The following is a 19,116-nucleotide window of genomic DNA, read 5'->3' on the forward strand; positions in this document are numbered from 1 at the left end:
GGGGCTGCAACTACAGCACTAGATGCCACTAAATCCAATAAACACACAACCAAACTTAACACATTTCATTGTTGTTGTCAATGTTACGGAGACATTCTGCTCCAGAGTAATTACTGTTGTCCTGAACTTCATCAGACTTTGAGGTGTTACTAACATTTTTAAAAATATAAATGAGTGTTACACTGCATTACATCATACTGTATTTTCTAGATTTATGAAACTGCAGTGAATCATCTTTGTCTGGATCGTCCTGGCAATACAGGAAAAAACAGATATGAGTGTGCTTCCAGTCTGCAGATGAAGAAATACAGCATCACTGACAATAAATGTGTTTCTGTAGAATTTATTTTATTGATTGCAAAAATTGTGTATAATTTACAAAGATGATACAGGTTCTACAGTACATTAAATATGAAAATATTTTTCAAAAGGCAGGTAGATAAGTCATTTTATCACAATTCATACTGTCAATAAAAAAAAAAATTGGCTCATCGATGCAACACCTGTCGTTCTGCCGTGGTGGTGGCACTTAAATGCCGATAATGATCAGGGGGTGGGGGCGACGGGAAGCTTGAGAGTTCCTGCTTCTCAGTAAAAAATAATAATAATAAAGACATGTGTGATGTGGGACAACATTCATTCAGCAGCTTAACAAGCATCCCCAAAGAAAGTTGAGCCTCAATCACAGATCAACTTCTAATTCAGCCTGTCGGGAAATAGAAACGTTTGCCGTCTTGTCCTGTTCACCCCGATATATTTCTAACAGAATTTCATATTCACAATAAGCACACTTGGTTCCAGGTAAAAAAACAACAACATATAATTACAGCAAATGACAAGCTCCCATTTCTAAAGAAACATGTGCTATTTTCACAGAGTAAACATGACTCGAAAGCTGTACAACATAGAAAACGGAGATGACAGTAGCTGTAACTGTGCTGTGTCGGGCAGAAGACGGAGGCAATGAGAAAGTTATCCAACGACAAAAAGAAAAAAGAAGCAGATACAGTATGAACTCTTCACTCTATGAACTCTTCACTACCTGATTAAAAAAAAAGAAAAAAAAAGACGTCACTCAACAAATATTCCAGTTTTCAGACCAAATGCGCACTCATACATGCTCGCGCTAAAAGCAAGCGAAAGCTATAGTAAAAAAAATGAAAAGTGCAGTTTTATTTATATATCACGTGTGGCCCAGTGTAATGAAACCAGCTAATAGCTACTCTATGCTGCTCATTGGCAGAATGATTGAAAACTAAGGCACTAACATGGTCCCCACACAGCCAGAACTGTACAAGTCCAACAGTCGTCTCCTCTGCTCCTCCGTGTACGTCTTTGATTCAGTCACACCTGCAAAAAAGACACACAACAAATGAGCTTCTCCTTAAGAAATCACCATAGAGACGGTGTCTTCTTGGTTTTGAAGAAGTCCACACCTTTCACTGTGTCTGGTACCCAGCAGCAGACTCTCAGTGGTCCAGGCTGTTTCCCAGCTTCTGCCCCTCCTGCAGAGCAGCCATGGCCAACCTCAGGTGCTCCTTCAGACTCTGGATCTCTCGCTCGCTCCGGCCTTTAATCCCGCTCAGCTCCTCCCGAATCTCCGTGTATCGTTCGCAGGCCAGACGTTTCTCCTGCGGGGCAAAGAGCACAAGACAGGCTGAGTGCGACACCTTACCTCTTACTTTACGTTGGAGGGGCAGCACCAAATAACAAATAATAATAATAACAGAGCATTCTTGCAGTGCTGAACTTTAAGGGGTTTTCTGACCACCTAAGCCGACTATACAGACTCATGGGGACTATTTTTGAATGAACTTTGTGTTCACGGTTTTACGGTTCTCAGCACAAGCCAGAAAATCTTGGAAATTTTGTTGCGCTGCGTTGCCTGAGAGCTTCCAGTCTTTAAGACTATTAACAAAGACTTTGTTCAAGGATATGAGGATTAACATTCCCCGTTATTCATCCAGGAAAAACAACAGAAATACACACACTTTAGACAAACACACACACACATATATATGTGTATATATATATGTACCGCGTTAAGAAACTGCAGTTCGTTCCGTAGACAGCTGATCTCCTTGTGTAAGTACTCGATCTCGTTTTCTTTCACCCTGAGAAGAACCTGAGAGAAAAACAACACAACAACAGTGCGGTCGTCCTTTGCTGCCAAAAAGAAAACATCTCTTTTATTCTCATAAATCATGATAATTATCACTCGAGTCCACCAAAAATGCTCAGTAATTGTGTTCTGGTGATTTATGACAAAAACAGCGGCTGTCCTCTGTCATTTACATAATATACGACCCGGGCTTCTGGCCAATCGCTGCTCAGTGTTTACCGTGAAACTGAAAACCACGACAGCAGCTCGGCAGCCAGAGAGAGTTGAAATATAGTGCAACGTTTGTTTCTTTAGAGGCCGGGGACTTTTATGCAAACACTGCAAGTCATCCTTCACACGTCTGCATGATGCAACTTCCTCTTCTCACATTTACCGTGACTTTGGCTAACTGAAACTGAGCGTTTGCAGAGTTTCTTAAGCTGCTTAGTTCACTCCACTATTGGTTTAATTTGCCAAAGTTTGAGAAGAATTACATTCGAAGTCTTTAAAATCAATGTGCTTTTGCAGTAAAGATGTCTCTTTTAATACTGGATAGTCCACAGGCGTTATGGCGAACAGTCCACACACATCTATTCTATAGAGAAAGTAAAGTTTAGATTCATTTAGATTAGATTTAGATTCGACCACAGTTACTGTTGTTGCAGCAAACAGCTGTTTTGCAGCGGGTCACATTCTCACTCTTTGCATATCTGATGGATGCGGCTCACGCTGACTTCCCCTTCATCCACTTTCAGTTTCGTGTACACAGTACGAAAGACGTTACCTCCAGTTCACAGGGCGTCCTGTCTTTGTTGTCCTCTGAGCTCTGGTCTGTGATGGTGGATCGCATACGGCTGATCTCCTCCTTCAAACGGGCCTTTAGGTCCTGCAGAGGAAAAAACATTTCTGGTCATTTATTTATGGATTTATGGGTTTGCAAACATCAGACTGCGGACTCCACGCTTACACGTCATTCTTTACTGAAGCATAAAAGGGGTCGCAGCGAGAGCTCAGATAGTACAAAGTGACAGACACTGCTTTCACCTCTCTTACTGCATCAAACTTTCCTATGATGGTCAGAGTGACGTGTCACACTAACTTTAATGACACAGTCTATAAAGATGCCATGCTATATTTCAGATTTACGCCTGTCCGTGTAGCATCGAGGATGCTGACTCACCTGGTTCTCTTTCCTCAGCTGCTCCATGTCTCTCTCCTTGCGGCTGATCTCCCTCTCCCTCTCAGCGCTGTTCTGCTCGGCTCGGTTTAGCTCGAGGCACTTCTGGGAGTAGCGCTCAGACAGTCCGGCCAGCTCTCGCTGAAAGGCCTGACTCTCTGCCCTGCAGAGATGGATAGTTAGCATGTGAAACTGCCGGTCCTGCTGAAATGCTGCAGGTTAAACATCATGACGGACTGTCTGTGACGTTATCGGCTTTCTTTTTTTACTGTAAGAGCAGAAAAACTCACAGAAACAACAAACAACAAGCTAATCTAAAAGAAATCCTCCTATTAAGCGGCAGCTCCTTCATTCTGAAGACCTTTAGAGTAAAGTGTTATTATATAGTATTGATTACGTTTAATAACAGCGACATGCTGTGAAAAATGCACCAGGGTGTTTTCTTTTTTCCGTTTTCATGAGGAAAGTATTTCCTACTGTGGTTTGAAAGCATCTTTACTACTCATGACCAATAACCACAAAAATAAGGAAGCCGTGCGACGAGCTGAAAAAGCGCAGAGTAGGCAGCACAGATAAGCTCTAAAATGCAGGTTCCAGTAGCAGCCACTGAGACGGCGTTGTGTCAAAAGGCCCCGCGAAGCTCACAAAAGGAAAACTAATCCATGACCAAATTCTTCTGCATTCCTTAAGTGCCTAACAGGACCCAGTGGCCACTGCGGTAATGGCCTTAGTTAGACGAGGAAGCCTGGATTGTTGTGGAGTCTGCAGATTCGGCCTTTTTATTTCACTGAAAAAAACAAGCTTCCACTTAAAAGCACAAGAGAGCTATTCACATAAATTACCAATGTTGGCCTGCGCTGACTGACTGACTGACTAAGGCCGAGGGCCAGGCTACAACCAGCAATTTATTTTCAAGGCAACGCGAGTGGAAGAGAAGCACAAACTCTGTTATGTTCCTGCAGATCTGAATGCAACACAGTTTGCAACATATTTTATTAGAAGATGGTGTAACTCTCAGAAACAGGTGGTGTTAGTAATGTTAAGGACTCGCGCTGACAGACTGCGGTGCCAGTTTCCTGTTTACCCGTATATCTGGGTGCAAGTGCACGTCTCTGCCGCGGCGACGCGTCCGAAGCGACTTACTGTTGTTGCTCTCGCAGAGTCCGCGCATCGATCCCGCTGCCCAGCCTCTTGACTTTCTCCACCTCCCTCTCCAACTCCTCTTTGTGTTTCTTCTTCAAAGCCTCCATCACTGAAACACAAAAACACACACACACACACACACACACACACATACACAGGGTGACACGTCATCTACGTGATCTCGCCCAAGGCTGGTATCAGCACAAGAAAAAAAGAAGTCCTCGCATTATTCACAAGAAAAACAACCTCTCCCTAATCTACATAATGTGAAACAGTGAACTCTATTTGACCTTTGACCTCTATCACATATGATCCTCTCGATTTACCGCTGCAATATTTCTACATAACTCAGTGAAACATAAGCTCCCTTCATGCTTTCTTTCCCACCCCGCCCGCTCGCTCTGCTCACCTCGTTTGGTGTCCTGCGTCTCCTCCAGCAGCAGCCTGTCCTTCTCCGTCTCCAGCTCCTTGATCTGGCGCTCGTGCTGCCTCTGCAGCTCCTCCAGCGCCTGTCGGTGAGCGCGCTCCATGGCTCCCAGGCTGCGGCTGCAGGGGGCCTCGGGCCCGCAGCTGCCCCTCACGCCTCCTCCTCGCCCTACTCCTCCTCCTCCGCCTCCTCTCCCACCTTGTAGTTGCTCCAGCTGTTGCCTCAGTGACGCCACCTGAGAAAGAGACGAAGACGGAGGTAAAGCCCACTGAGCGACAGCGGCTGGTGGACAGAAGCCTATTAGTTAAATATGTGATCATCACAATAAGCAGAGCAGGAGATGAAGAAGCAGGACGCCAACTTAACCTTCACTTTATTCATACTCACTGACTTGTAAACAGAATAAACTGCCAGCATGTGATCTGCACAGGATCAGAGGCAAAGCCCTCGTTTTCCTAAACACAGACCACTGGGCCTTGTGCACCTCCTGGATTTGATGTTTTAATTGAATTTTGACCTTTTAAATCTGCATATCGGCTCCTCTTCATGTCCTGTTTATCAAGAGTTTGACAGTTCAAACCACGACACAACACACAGAAGCAGAACAGGCAGGAGTTTCAGCAGCGTTTCTCACATCGATTTCCGTATTCTTCATTTTCCACTGCACGTTTTCGATGACAAACGCTGCTGAAGCGCAGAGGCAAGCCGGAAAAATAGTGACTCGAGTGTTAACAGGCAGAAATGTTTACTTCATCCGGACAGATGAAGAGTTAATTTGCATTTGATTTAATTTGCAAATTGGAAAAAAACTTTTTCACGCACTACCTCCCTCTGCAGCGCCTCATTGGCTGACTGGCCAGAAGGCCTCGACCCCATCGGTGGCAAGGAGCTCATCTCCTTCAACGGCATGCGCTCGAACTCGGCCCACTTCCTCTCGATTTCGTCCTCCGTGCGCAGCCTTTGGTTCGATCCCACGCCGCTGCCCTTCCTGGACAGCACGGCCTCCCACTGGCTGGTCGTGTTCCTCTCCTCCTGCCATTGGCTGTGCTCCCTACCTTGCCCCTCCGCCGCTTCTCTCTGACTGGCCGGGAGAGGGCCGGATGAGGCGGGGACGGGAGACAGCTCGACATAGTCGAACCTACGATGAGTAGGAGGGGCGGAAGCCGGGACTTCTGAATGAACGTCGGCGTGACGCGACGACGGGCGACGGGAAGACAGCGGGAAGCGAGAATGGGAATTTTCTTTGTCACTGCTGCTGTCGGGTAATCTAAAAAGAATTACAGACAGATCAATGAATCAAGGGGTGAAAGTCCGATTCAATCAAATAAAGAAGTAATCGATCAATCCCAAATTCATCGAGTAAATCTAAAGTACACAAAGCCTGAACACTCAAGGCACAGCTGGTGCTGAGTCATTATGAAAACAGAACATACACTGACCCTCTGAGCAATCAATGAAACTTTGATTCATCTAACAGCCAAAGCACACAGCGAGTGAAACTCTTCGGAGGGCAAAGCTGCTGGTGCATGTGAGTAACAAGAGCTTCTTATCGGCCTGTATTTAGCCAAGGCTCAGCTGCAGCGAGACCTGAAATGAGCACTTTAAGGAGGCTGAGACAACCAGTCCTAAAAACACATGAGTGCCAGAGAAAAAACAACTCATAGAAAGAAACATAAAAGCTGCTTTTTAGGGCAGGAAGTTGAAATTGCAGTTATGACGCTCGTCCCCAAAGCTTTTCTAAATGTCCAAATAGCTGCTATTTGTGAAGGTCTTTTGATTCTCTGTCAGGTGCCCTCTTAAAACCCTGCATTTAAACTGTTTCGTTCAAGGTGGAGATGTTAAAAACATCTTTGGGCAACAGTTTCACTCTTAATGACACTCCTCCCTCCACGCTGCACGACAAAATAAAAGACTTTAGGGTAACTAATGTCGAAACTTTTTAGGAAAACAAACTAATTTCTTGATTTCATCAAGGTGGGACAAGAAAATGTTAATTAGTACATGATACATGATCAAAATTCATCAGTTAAACAAGAACAGCTGCTTATGTTCCCCTGTAAGAGCGTGCTGTAACTTGAAAACGGTTTATATTCAACAATTAAACCGTCAGTTACTGTGTGAGGTCGGGAGAGCTGCTGGGCCGGACGCTCTTCTTTAAAACTTCTATCCAGTTCCGCCTGATCCCGGCCGTCATGGCAGACAGCGTGAACGCGGCTTCCCGTGTCTGCGGGGACAAAAGAGAAAAACACAAAGATGTGACAGAACTGGGATGAGATGGAAACGATAAAAAAGGAAAGAGTGAGAGAAGTGGAAGAGATACTGGCAGAGATGTGAGTCGCGATAACAAAAAAGAAAACGTGCTGCAGAATTTGAGAGCGGGTGTGGTTGATGCTGATAAGGGACGGCAGAAATACTCACCTGGATCTGAAAGCCGTAGTTCTTCTCCACGTCAAACTCGGACACTTTCACGCAGGATTTTAGGTCAATCTCTCCGTCCAAGTCGTCTTTCTACACAGAAAACACAGCGACGGGACACATTTCTCATCCTGCGCCACGTTTGTTTCTGCTTGAAGTGTTTTATGATTTGAATGATGAACTAAACATAAATATACCTCCTCTGCGCTCGAGTCTCTGTAGTACTTCAACCCAGCATCCGTCAAAACAAACCAATGCTTCTTCCACTGAAAGAAACACAACAACTCAGCGACTCCTGGGTTCAGATATGACAAAATAACATGTTATTATTGCTCCAGCTTCAGAGTTAGCACGCTCTGAAACGCCACGGCGACACAAGAAAGGCCAGCGGACCTGGAGTGTGAAGCGAGAAGCTCATTCGCTCAAGCATATCATTCAAAGAGAGGAGACACCTGTTGTGCCTGAAGCCATGAAGCTATTACTGCGATAACGAGGATGATCTGCCGCTATCGCCTTACACATGTCCTTTCTCATTAGGAAGGAGGGATGGAGGGATGAGGAAGAGGAGGAGGAGGAAGAGGAGAAAGACTTCTGTGCGACATCGCTTACCTCTCCGCTCTCGTCCAGTTTGGACATCCATCCCTTTTTGAAGTTGAGGAGGTCGGGCTGTGAGGCAGAGAGAGAGCACAGAGCGTTCGTTACAAATATGAAACCTGAAGGAAGTCTCAAATAAAAGACAAATGCAACAAATGCTGAAACTTCAGGACAAAGAGCGCTGTGAAACCTATCAAAGGGTGCGGCGTACTAAATATAATTAGATCTGTGTACAAGAAACCAGCAGCAACTGACCCTGCCACAGGTTTATTCTGTCATGCACACAGCAGATATTATGCTGCAGGTTTATTCAGCCACAAAGGACATGAACCAGTTCTTAAAATGCACGTCCAAACCGGTAAAGTCAGGTACTGGTACCAGTATACGTTTATATTTGTATTTATACGCACTGACACATGATTTTTAACTCTAAGACGTGTTTGGAGGAAACAGCGTGCCGCTCTGTTGCACTGCAGAAGCAAACACAGGAAAATATGAGGTGTGAAATATTACAAGAAGCAACGAGCACGTCTGTAAAAACGATGATGACGCAAGACGACAGACGGACGGACGGTGATATTAGGAAGTGGAGCAATGGGAGAAAAGATGTGGAAATCTGCGGTGACCTTTCGGTTGTTACATATTTTGGCGTGTTTCTCGCTCCGGATTTAAAAACACGCTTCAGCTGCTCGACAGTAGAGACTTCCAGGAACAGGCCTGTCTTTGCATTTTGACACGATGACATCTCAAGATGCGGTGATCCCAGATTGAAGTTAGGCAACTTTTTCCAGCTTGCATTCCTCCCTTTGCTTATCTCTCTCTCTCTTTCACTAACATTTGCATTCCTCTCTCTCGCTCTCATCACTTCTGCAGCTACGTATTGTTCCTTTGATTCTCCTCCCTCTCTCTCTCTCTCTACATCTTCATCTGTGTTCTGCTCCCTCTCTCTGTTTGTACTCTGCCTGTCTCTTCTGTCATCTCTAACCACCCCCCCCTTTTTTTTCTGTATTTATACTCCCTTCCTGGCTTCGGTTATGTTCATGTAAGCCACAAGTACCACCCAGTTTTTCTCTGTATGAGCCAGTTAATCTATGCCACTGATCTTCTTTAATCCTACAAATTTCAAGGTCTAGTCATTGTCAATAGCGTGTGTAAAAAGGGAATGAGTGGATTACTGAAGTTACAAATAATTAGAAAACACCTGGGACTATACATATAATGACTGTATCATCAGGTTTCCGGCTAGAATACAAGAGGACACATGTTTAAGAGGCCGATCTTATCAAATTAAAGCGATTTTTCGGTGGATTAATCACCAGTGAGTGTCCTCACCTCAACATTAGTGTGCAGGCTAGATACGATGTGTCAAACCTCATCATAAATTAATGCCGTCTCGTCCATACATGCCCGTGAGGGAGGTCAGGGAGCGGCCACAGGAGGTGGGCAGCGATACAGTGATGTGCTCTGAGATCAGTGACCTTGCTTTAAAGGTCACTGATGTGTCAGCGACACACACAATGTCCACTGTCACCGGCTCCGGCTTAAATAAAGGAGCACTGTCTGATGTCTTTTAGATAGACAGATACTTTATTGATCCTCAAACATGCAGTAGAGGCATGTAAACAAACATGTGAGATTCATTTAAAACGGGTTAGGATGTGATGACAGCTCCTGGTTTTGCAGTATATTTCATAATGAAACATCTGCGTGCAAACAGGTAACATGTGTTCACACCTGGCTGTGAAAACACACACACACACACACACAGGGACAAGCTACTGTAAACAACACAGGTGGAGCTACACAACACCTGGAAACAAGTCTCAAACATATTTTTTAAAGAAGAAATAACAGCTGGGTACATTAATATGCAATAAAAACAACAATTTTAGAAGGGAATAGTTTGAGTTTTAAGCTAACAGCAAGTTGTAGTTTTTTACCCATTTAGCATGGACTACAAAATTAGCTGCTGTTAGCTTTTTTTTTTACTTAAAGCTGATTTAATGTATGTGAATGTACACTGAGGAAGGAAGGAGTGACACAACAAACTTTAAACTTTAAAAAAAAAAGTGTGTAACTTACCGTCATGGTGACAGGATCCAGTGAGAGTTCAAATAAAAACACACAAAAAAAAAGACAAGAAATGTTTTAAACCGTTAAAGAAAAAGACGTTAAAGAAGATGAAGCCGCGCCAACCGCCAACGTTCCATAGCGACCAACCGACAGAAAAAGCGATAAAAACACGGAGAAAACCGACAAAACGGTTTTTTAAAAGAAGTAATAACTTTTTGTTTTTCTGTGGGTCTCAAACGACAAACGACAAACTCCTGAGTCTCTGTTCGAGTCTCTGTGTGTGTCTCTGTTTCAGACACTTCCTGGGCGGATCCGCGAAGATTCGTTAAAAGAAAACAAGCTAACCACACGAGGCTGCTGCCTCTGCTGCTGCTGCTGGCACCGAAACCCACACACCGGGGACCGGGGAGGGAGCTCCGCAGGGCTGGGGGGCCGAGGGTGGTAAGGTAAGGTAAGGTAAGGTAGGTGGGGGTCCAGAGGGGTCCCCCGGTAACATGAGGACGGATATAACTCGGATTAATTCCAACTAGAGCGAGTTATCATAACATACATGACTGTCTGAGGTCTCACTCCCTCATTTTTTTTGGGCACCGAACCTCCTTAAAATCTATTACAAAGAAAAAAGACTTAAAGGTGCAGTGTGTGAGATTTTCAGAATAAAAGCACACATGGAATATAATATTCATAACTATGTTTTCATGCATGGCATAAGAATATTTTTTATTTTTGTTACTTTGTTACTTTTATATCTCCGGTGGGAGTTGGTCCTCTTTAATGGAGGCCGCTATCAGTGTTGTGAGTAACACATTACAAAGTAACGCATTAGAGTACTCTAATTACTTTTTTCGTGTAACGTAACGCGTTAGTTTCGTGCGTTAAGTAATTAGTAACTTCGTTATTTAAAAAAAAAAAGTAATCCGGTTAAGGAAAGAAAAATTCCAACTGCAGCCTGCTTTTTGTCAGACAGTACTGTGGAGAGGCATAGGTAACACTGTAACGTAACAGATTACTTTTAACTGATGGTAACGTTGTAACCTAATTAACTACTTTCCAAAGTAACTACACCCAACACTGGCCCGCCATATTGAAACACCGTGTTTCTACAGACTAAACTAAATACTGACTCTAGACAGGGCCCTTAAAGTGTTTGTTTCTCCCTTTTACACTAGTAAGGTGAGGGTGATGTGAGGGGATTGCAATGCAGCGATTAGTCTAGACTAGATGCAGCCGAACTTCTACACACTGGACCTTTAAGCCTGTGTTTCTAAAACTTTTTACAACGGCTACCACCCACTAGAAAATAAAGTATCGCCATCACATGACAGATGTTAAAATACAGTCGACCCTGTTCAGCTACAGACAAAGGTCTGTAGAATTTACAGTGAAAAACTGCCATGACAGTAAAATAAAATATACCATGAAATATTACTGTGTCTATTATAAAATACTACTTTATTCTGTATAAATACCCTTAAAATGGCATTTAAGTAAATGTTTTGAAAGTCATACTTCATGGCATCTTTTTCGATCTTTTCCTGTCATGGTTTGGCAGTTTGTCATTTTCATTTTAAAATATGGAATAAAATGTCAACCCTAAATGTGAAATCAACAGGACTAATATGATACTATTACCGTAATATTAGAAAAGGTTGTATCGTATTTATTATGGTAAAATTCTGGCAACCACAGCTGCAGGTGTTTTTTTAATGTCTGTAGATTTTGTGGTGGAAAAACTGCCACGACAGTAAAAGACCATAACATATTACAGTGTATACAATAAATGTGGTACAACCTTTTCTAATATTACAGTAATTAGGATATTAGTACTGTAGATTTTACGTTTAAGGTTGATTAAAATTAAAAACTGTCAGTCTTCAGGCAATGTCAGAACTCTAGTCGCCCCATTTTCCTTTTTTCTTCTTGATATTAAATCTATAAATCCAATGCTACACGTCGCTCATGTTTTCTCCTATTAAGAAGAAGGACGAAATATTTCACGATAAGGTATTTACGATATTTTCTTCACTGGAAATATTTTAAGCTTGCAAACACAGCGGCACCCCTCCCACCTTCACCTCACCCTCCTCCCCTCCAAAATCCCTCTCTTGGTAGCTATTGGTTTCAGTTCAGGAATTTCAACACATGCCCCAGCAGACCACAATCGACAAAGCTCAGTCAGTCTTATGAAATGCCTGTAGGCTGTAGGTGAAGTCTATAGACACGCACACACACACACACACACACACACACACACAGCAACAACGAGCCGTTAAAAGACCCAGAGATACTGTAGATACGACAGGTTAGGGTGCCAAGTACATAAAAGACTTTCTATTATAGACAAGATCTGTGTGAACACTGGACACGCTGCCAGCATGTCTAGTAAATATGTAACGGGAAGATATTGAAATAGGCCAATAAACTTGTATTGAACCATGTGTACTACAGGGTTTATTATGTTTGTGATAACAGGAAAAACAGCTGTAGCTTCTGCCTCCATATGGCACAGCGAGACAGAGGTTGTTTCCACGTGGATACATATAGTGAGCGTGCACACATGTACTGTAAACACACACTGTGTCACATACCTGCATTTGTTCTGTTCTGTGGTGATTACCTTTCCAAGAACTGCCCTCATCTGCTGAAGGACTGCCAGACCTCTGGAAAGGAACAGCTTGTAGTTATGGAGATAATCAATGTCCGGGTCTGAGCAAACATAGAAACCTCCAGAGTTTCACATCCGCAGACTGGCGTACGGTATGGGGGACGACGTGGTTAAGAATTAACACACAAACAAGCTGCAATCCCACTGCAATGGATTATATTGTGCACATACCACTGCAAGGTTTTAACACTCAATTCCCAGCCCCCATTTAACACTGTTTTGTCTCTCTATGCTTTGAAATCTTGGACATTACCAGTTTTGCTAAATGATATATTCGTCCAGTAATGTTTGGGGCACTCTTTGTTCTATTGTCCAATATATCACAATATTAGATGCCAGCGGAGTGTCCTGATTTATTTTCTAATGCAGACTGTTTTCAGATGAGGTGTTTCACTTTGCTCAGTTTGTGTTGAATGCCTACCGACAACGGAAGAGGTCTCTTTATGTTTGGTGTGCTTAAAGGACAATCTGTGCCTCGTTTGTTTTCTGGATTGTTCTTATAATTGTTTATTGTCTTTCTTAGTTATGTGTGTAGTGTCTTGTAAGTCCATGTGGACTGGGCACATTTGTAATGAACAGTAAAATCAACAAGCGCATCTTAAAAATGAGCTTTTTCATCCTTTAACCAGCCTACCTGCAGTGAGGTGGAGGAGTGAGCTCGAGATAGATACCCACTGCCACCGTAGTTCCAGTCTCTCTCTGTGTCCCCTGTATCGAGCCTCTCTCTGGAGGGATGCTTGCTCAGGGAGTGGCTGAAACAGCAGAACAGGATGTCAGTATGAAAATACGTGTAGGTAGCTTATTGCACAATATAATAATATGTGTCTGACCTGGCTGGTTTAAAGAGTTCCTGCCTCCGCGAGGGCTGCTGGTTCTGAGGCCGCCCCATGTAGCCCACCTCGTCTTTCTGATGGATTATTTTGACCTTCGGCACGTCTGCTATCATGGCATACTCCTCCTTGTTCCGCCCCGTGGAACCCGACAACGGTGGGCCCGACTCTGAGGACTCCACGGAGCTCTGGGAGGAGGTGTGCCTGCGCAATTGAATCTGGGGTGGAGGAGAAGGGCTCTTTGCATGGCGGGAGGATCTCTTGTCACTAGGGGATGGGCAGCGGTCCTCACGACCATGTCTACCAACCCCAGATCTGATACTTCCATGGCTCCTGGGTGTTTCCAAGGTGGCGAAAGCTGTTCTGCTGCCGATTGTGGCCGGTCTAGGGGGCGAAGAAGGACGAGATAACGAGGAACCGCGTTGAGAATGAGTCGATTCTCGGCAAGAGGTTGGTGAGTTATTGTAGTCAGGTTTGGAGTCGTGGTACGTGTTTTTTCTTTGAAAGGAACGGCTGGAGTCCCCATTAGTGGCAGTCCTGAGGATTGAGTAGCCCGGTGGATCATTGTTGCCTTGTATAGTGGGAGAAGAGCTGGAGTTGCGGCTGTTGTGATTCTTGCTGTTAAGGGAGGTGTTAGTTTCTGTTCTCCGCAATGTGCGCTGTTCAGGAGCGTCATAGCTTTTCCTCGAAGGCAACGAACTGTAGCTATCACAACCTCTGACAGAGCTGTTTACTTCAGACTTGCGTAGCAGAGACTGAGAAGGACCTTCATAGCTTCTCCTCGAAGGGGATGAGCTTTGACTTTGGCTATCACGACCTCTGACAGAGCTGTTTACTTCAGACTTGCGCAGCAGTGACTGAGAAGGACCTTCATAGCTTCTCCTCGAAGGGGACGAGCTTCGACTTTGGCTATCACGACCTCTGACAGAGCTGTTTACTTCAGACTTGCGTAGCAGAGACTGAGAAGGAGAGTCATAGCTTCTCCTTGAAGGGGACGAGTTACGACTATCACGATTACGACCTTGTAAAGAACTACTAGTGTCTGTTTTCCTAAGCTGATACTGAGTTGGGGTTTCATAGCCTCTCCTTCCAGGAGAGGAACTACGGCTGTCGCCACGACCTCGACTGACGCCGACAGGGCTTGATTGAGTCTTACGGAGCACAGATTGAGTTGTGTCGTAATCTCGTCTGGATGGAGACAGTGTGGGACTTTCATGTTCTTCGTCATTTAGTCCATTCCTAGCTGTTTGGTTACGTAATAAAGCCTGGCTTTCAATATCATAGCCTTCTCTTATGGGTGAGCCACACCGTCCATGATGACTACGTCCGCTTAGAGACAAAATTGATTCTGATTTACGCAAGAGGGATTGGCTAGACGAGGTGTAATTTCTCCTTGGCGGCGGGGAACTGTGACTGTCACGCACACTGGTAGAAGTTCTCCTGGATGGAGGCGAAGTACGACTGTCACGCCCAAGTAGATTTGAAGAACTGCTGGTGATTTCAGTTTTACGAAGAGACGTTTGGCCTGTAGGGTTATAGTCCCTCCTTGGGGGAGATGAGCTTCTGCTGTCACGACCTCGACCAGTCAAAGATCCGTTTACTTCTGATTTTCTCAAGGCACTCCTAAAATCTGAAACGGTGCTGGGCTGGGATTGGACAGAACTAGTGTATGATTTAAAGTTTCTTGGCAGAGTTCCTGACTCAACACGTCGCCCATGTGTGCCTTGCAAAGCGCTTCTGGATCCTGGCTCCGTCCCCTGAGTCCGCCCTCCGCCATCAAAGTTATTCCTGTTGAGGGACGCAGTGGACTCACTGCGCCTGAACGGTAAGTTTCCACGTGTGGGAGAAGAAGAGCGAGATTGCAGAGCCGAGCCTTGCCTTGAAGAATCAAAACGTCCTGACTGGCCCCGGCCATATGAACTGTTGAAACCTTTTCGCCCAGTGGAGGCCAACGACTCTGCGATCTTAAAAGGAGTAGGACTGGGAGAGCGGGGGCCGACCTGTGCCTCAACTTCCACTGCAATTTCATAGGGGTCAGGAGGTGGGATTTCTATGGGCAGATCCTCAGTTAGAGGCTCTGTTATCTGCCTTTCAGAGGCAACACCTAGATTAGGGTTTCTGAAGGGGACAGTGTCTTTGGGCTCTACATTCCTGCTGCTGTAGATGGGATGTCCTCTCTCAAAATGGCGGTAAGGAGTGGGAGGGTTGTTGTCATGGAGTAAACGGGAACCCGTTGCCCTCCCCAGCGAGAAGTAGCCACTTTCACGCTTCTCTCTATCTTCTTTTGACCCTGAAAGAAAAGGGAAGCCGCACAGCATGACCGAAATAGAAAGAAGGAGGAGCAACTGAAATAAGACACATCAAAGTTCAACCACTTGGTAACTACCAGAGGTTTCCTGACACAAACCGAGCTATATTGTATTACTGATAATTGCTCTGGGACACCTCAGCTGGTAACATCAAACAGTATTGCTAAGTAAAGAACACCTTTGGCTGTAACTGGATATGGATTGGTCAAGTGCTTTAAGTCATAGGTTTGCTGATAGCTCCATTGCACAGAACCAATATTTGGAAGTACTCTTCGGTTCGTGTACCTGATCGACTATTGAAGCTGTCTCTGCCCCGGTCTTCATCCATCCAAGCCCGAGGGTTGGGTCGGTGGGGCGGAGGGTCGAGCCGGGTCATGTCGAATTTGGTCGAACGGCGACGGATCGGCAGGTATTCGTCGTCTGCACTGACGGAGCTGCTGAACTCTTGGTAGTCGCTCTGGTCACGACAGCTTCGTGGAAGAGGAGATGGGAGAAGAATGACGAGAGTACGTGGTTGGAAAGGTGAGAGATTGGGAGTGTGGGAGGCAAGAGGGGAGACAAGTAAGAGGCGAAAAGATGGAAGAGAGAAGAGTTAAATCTAGCAAGTTCAGAGAACATGGTGAGCAGGACTGGTAAGCTCCACAATGACTACACCTGGCAGTGTTTTTAAAAGATGCTGACAAACTAGTCCACAGCACATTCAAATTATATATTAAAGTCTATAATTCCACTTTCTCACTATCACCATCCAGTATACCTACCTGTCAGTGCTGTCGTCGTCGTCGTCGCCGTCACAGATATAAAGCTCACAGTCGGGGCTCAGGATGCAGAAAGAGCTCTCCTGATAACCCAGACGGCCTCCGTTGACATCACAGTAGCTGCTCACCACCGACACACCATCAGAATCCTCCTGATAGGACGACAAGGTAAGACACGGGCCAATCACATCCTCTCAGCAAAACTCCTCTCATCTCTCTCCAAGTCACAGAGGGAGAGGCACTGACTGTATCTCCACCCCTCACAGGCGATGCTTACCAAAATGTCAAGATGAAACGGCTTTTTGTTGGGCGTATATAACCCGAACCCTAGCTCTGTCTGTCTGCCTTCATGTCCCTGAGCAGAGGGTTAGCTCTGTCCTCCCTGACAAACACACACACCCACGTTCAGTCTGCCGTTCGATTAGGGTTACACCTCTGAAACTCGACCTGCCCCGTGGCTTTTCCTCATTAAAATTTCATCACTTTTTTTCTCGCCATAAACCCTTCTCCTGAAATAAATTGGCTCATGAGGAATCTAAGGCTGACTCTAGATGTCAGAAATCGGCACTCGTCCCCAAGAACTTCCAGGAAAACCACAGATGAGGTATTAGAAAGTTTAGTGGTACGAGTCAATGTGCTGAAACAAATCTCTGTCACGGACATAACTGCAGTTAAGTCACGGAAGCAGGACAAACAGAAAGAAGTAGCGTTGACACAGTTTTCATACTGTAGAGAGTCATTTTCATCCTTTCTGTACGTTACCCTTCTGTCTACTGTTACAAGTGATTCCCAAGAGGGCAGTAAGTGATCCAGCTTCGTTAATTTATAATAAGAGCCATTGCTTCCACCCTGCTCCTCGTTGTTACCTGTCATTCTCCGTGGCTGACATTTTCTTAATTCAGTCACGAAAGCGACTCGTACATAATCTCATGAACTGTGAGAAATTAGAAGACGCTCTGTGATGTCTTCACACACAGAAACTAGACTTTGGAGTCAGGTGAGATGTTATTTTAAGAGAAGATCGACTTAAACAGACTCTTTGCATCCTTAGTAGTACCTCACTCGTTTCCCTTGACTTAACCTCAGTGTCTTGCTGACTTAACCTGTGAGCTCTAATGCTCTCACCCTCCTGCCTACCCCTTCAGGTCCAGCTAATCCCATCACTCAGCACATATTCTACTCCTGTTCCCATCTCTACAACTGTTACCTAGCTACTCTGTTCACCTCCCTCCCCTCTCTTCTTTCTTACCTTGCTGCTGGTGTCTCTTTCCTCCGCCTGGGATGGGATCGGCGTTAAAAACACTCCCTTGTCCGGTCCAATCCCAGTGTCCGTCCCGTTTATTTTAGCACCGATTCCAGTCTCGTCTGTGGATTTCTGCTGTGGCACTGCTGCCTCGGCGCTCCCCCCTGCGCCAGCTCCAGCGTGCAGGTGCCTCTGGCGCAGGCAGTCGTGGCAGCGGGAGGGGTCAAAGATGTTGGGCTGGAACTTGGGGCAGATGGGTTCATCGCTGGAGACGGGCATGGTGAGTCAGGAGGGGGAACCTGCTGCTCAATCATCGCATCCTGCAGAGAAACCTGGGAAACAACAAGAATGACAAGTATAGATGAATAAATGAAAGACTTTAGAAATGTATGTTGCACAAAATCACACATGCAGATACAGAATAATTTCAAAAAAAGTTGCAGAGCATCTTCCACAAACACTGAAAAAGCAAGACAAGTACACTTTTCTGGAGAATGAACAAATCCCTTATAAAAGCTGTCGAGTCAGGTTGTGACACAGCATTACCACAGACAGGTGTAAGCACAGGGCAGCGGCTCAGTCTGAATACGTAAGAGGATCTTTTATTTCATGGTTCATGCAAAGATCTAAAGCAGAACTGTTGAACAGGTGATAACTAATCACACTAGGACAGTGAAACATAATCCACTGTCAAAGCTTCCCACAGCAGGTTTACTACAAAACCACAAACCACATGCGCTGTCATCTAACAGCGTTTACACGCAGCACAGCTTCGAGTAATGAATGAACTTGTGTAAAACAAGATGATGTAAATGGTAGAAAATATTTGTGAGGGCAGCTTTGATGCAAAGATGATAGATATTGAGAAGCATTACCTGACAAGAGAGGCTCCGGCTGTCAGTTCCACTTTGAATAGATCCGAGGATAAACTGCCCACCAGACCCCCCATCAGACACATGCCTCCTCTTCCCCATGCTCTCTATCCTCCCGTGCTGCCAAGCGCGCAAATCAATCCGATTGGCTGCTCCGACAATGACTGAAACTGAAGCATCCGCGACGGCCATGTTGGCTCTTGGTTAACACCCTGAAGACCCTGAAGCGGACGCACACCCGGAGCCAACATGGAGCCAGTGGCCTGCTGGTTCCTCCATTGAGCGGGTTGTATTAAATATCATGGGCCTTAGAAAGCGAAATGAAACGCTCATGGTAGTGACAGCTGGCACACGCTGGCTCAGGTTAACGTAAATAAATAAACACAGGCAAGGTGGGGGCTTAACATACATTGACAGTGTGGCATAAGCTTCTGGAATAAGGTTATAGAAGAGACACACACACACACACACACACACACACAGGTAACACTAAGCGATGAGGAAACACA

General features: G+C 45.1%; 2 protein-coding genes across 3 annotated transcripts; both read right to left on the reverse strand.

Moving 5' to 3' along the window:
• Window positions 1–327: 327 nt before the first annotated feature.
• triobpb (TRIO and F-actin binding protein b) lies at window positions 328–10,184 on the reverse strand. 2 transcript variants are annotated; one of them, XM_027285582.1, is made up of 13 exons: window positions 9,940–10,184; window positions 7,873–7,929; window positions 7,461–7,529; window positions 7,267–7,356; window positions 6,963–7,072; window positions 5,674–6,115; window positions 4,831–5,083; window positions 4,422–4,530; window positions 3,282–3,441; window positions 2,886–2,987; window positions 2,039–2,125; window positions 1,437–1,631; window positions 328–1,350 (listed from the first exon to the last, which is right to left on the reverse strand). In XM_027285582.1, exons 1-12 carry the CDS (start codon window positions 9,943–9,945, stop codon window positions 1,470–1,472), a joined length of 1,647 nt encoding a protein of 548 aa, XP_027141383.1. In that variant the 5' UTR covers window positions 9,946–10,184; the 3' UTR covers window positions 328–1,350; window positions 1,437–1,469. The 2 variants fall into 2 exon arrangements, with proteins under 2 accessions (XP_027141383.1, XP_027141382.1); XM_027285581.1 differs by having other exon boundaries at window positions 5,671–6,115.
• A 1,671-nt stretch (window positions 10,185–11,855) lies between these two features.
• On the reverse strand, window positions 11,856–19,102 carry LOC109142917 (serine/arginine repetitive matrix protein 2). Its single transcript, XM_019278244.2, has 6 exons — window positions 17,742–19,102; window positions 16,496–16,644; window positions 16,020–16,204; window positions 13,426–15,715; window positions 13,230–13,347; window positions 11,856–12,590 (listed from the first exon to the last, which is right to left on the reverse strand). The coding sequence occupies exons 1-6, from the start codon at window positions 18,012–18,014 to the stop codon at window positions 12,234–12,236; spliced, it is 3,372 nt and encodes a 1,123-aa protein (XP_019133789.2). The 5' UTR covers window positions 18,015–19,102; the 3' UTR covers window positions 11,856–12,233.
• Window positions 19,103–19,116: the final 14 nt, after the last annotated feature.

This window comes from Larimichthys crocea, chromosome XII (genome assembly GCF_000972845.2).
Source record: "Larimichthys crocea isolate SSNF chromosome XII, L_crocea_2.0, whole genome shotgun sequence".
Classification (NCBI taxonomy): domain Eukaryota; kingdom Metazoa; phylum Chordata; class Actinopteri; family Sciaenidae; genus Larimichthys; species Larimichthys crocea.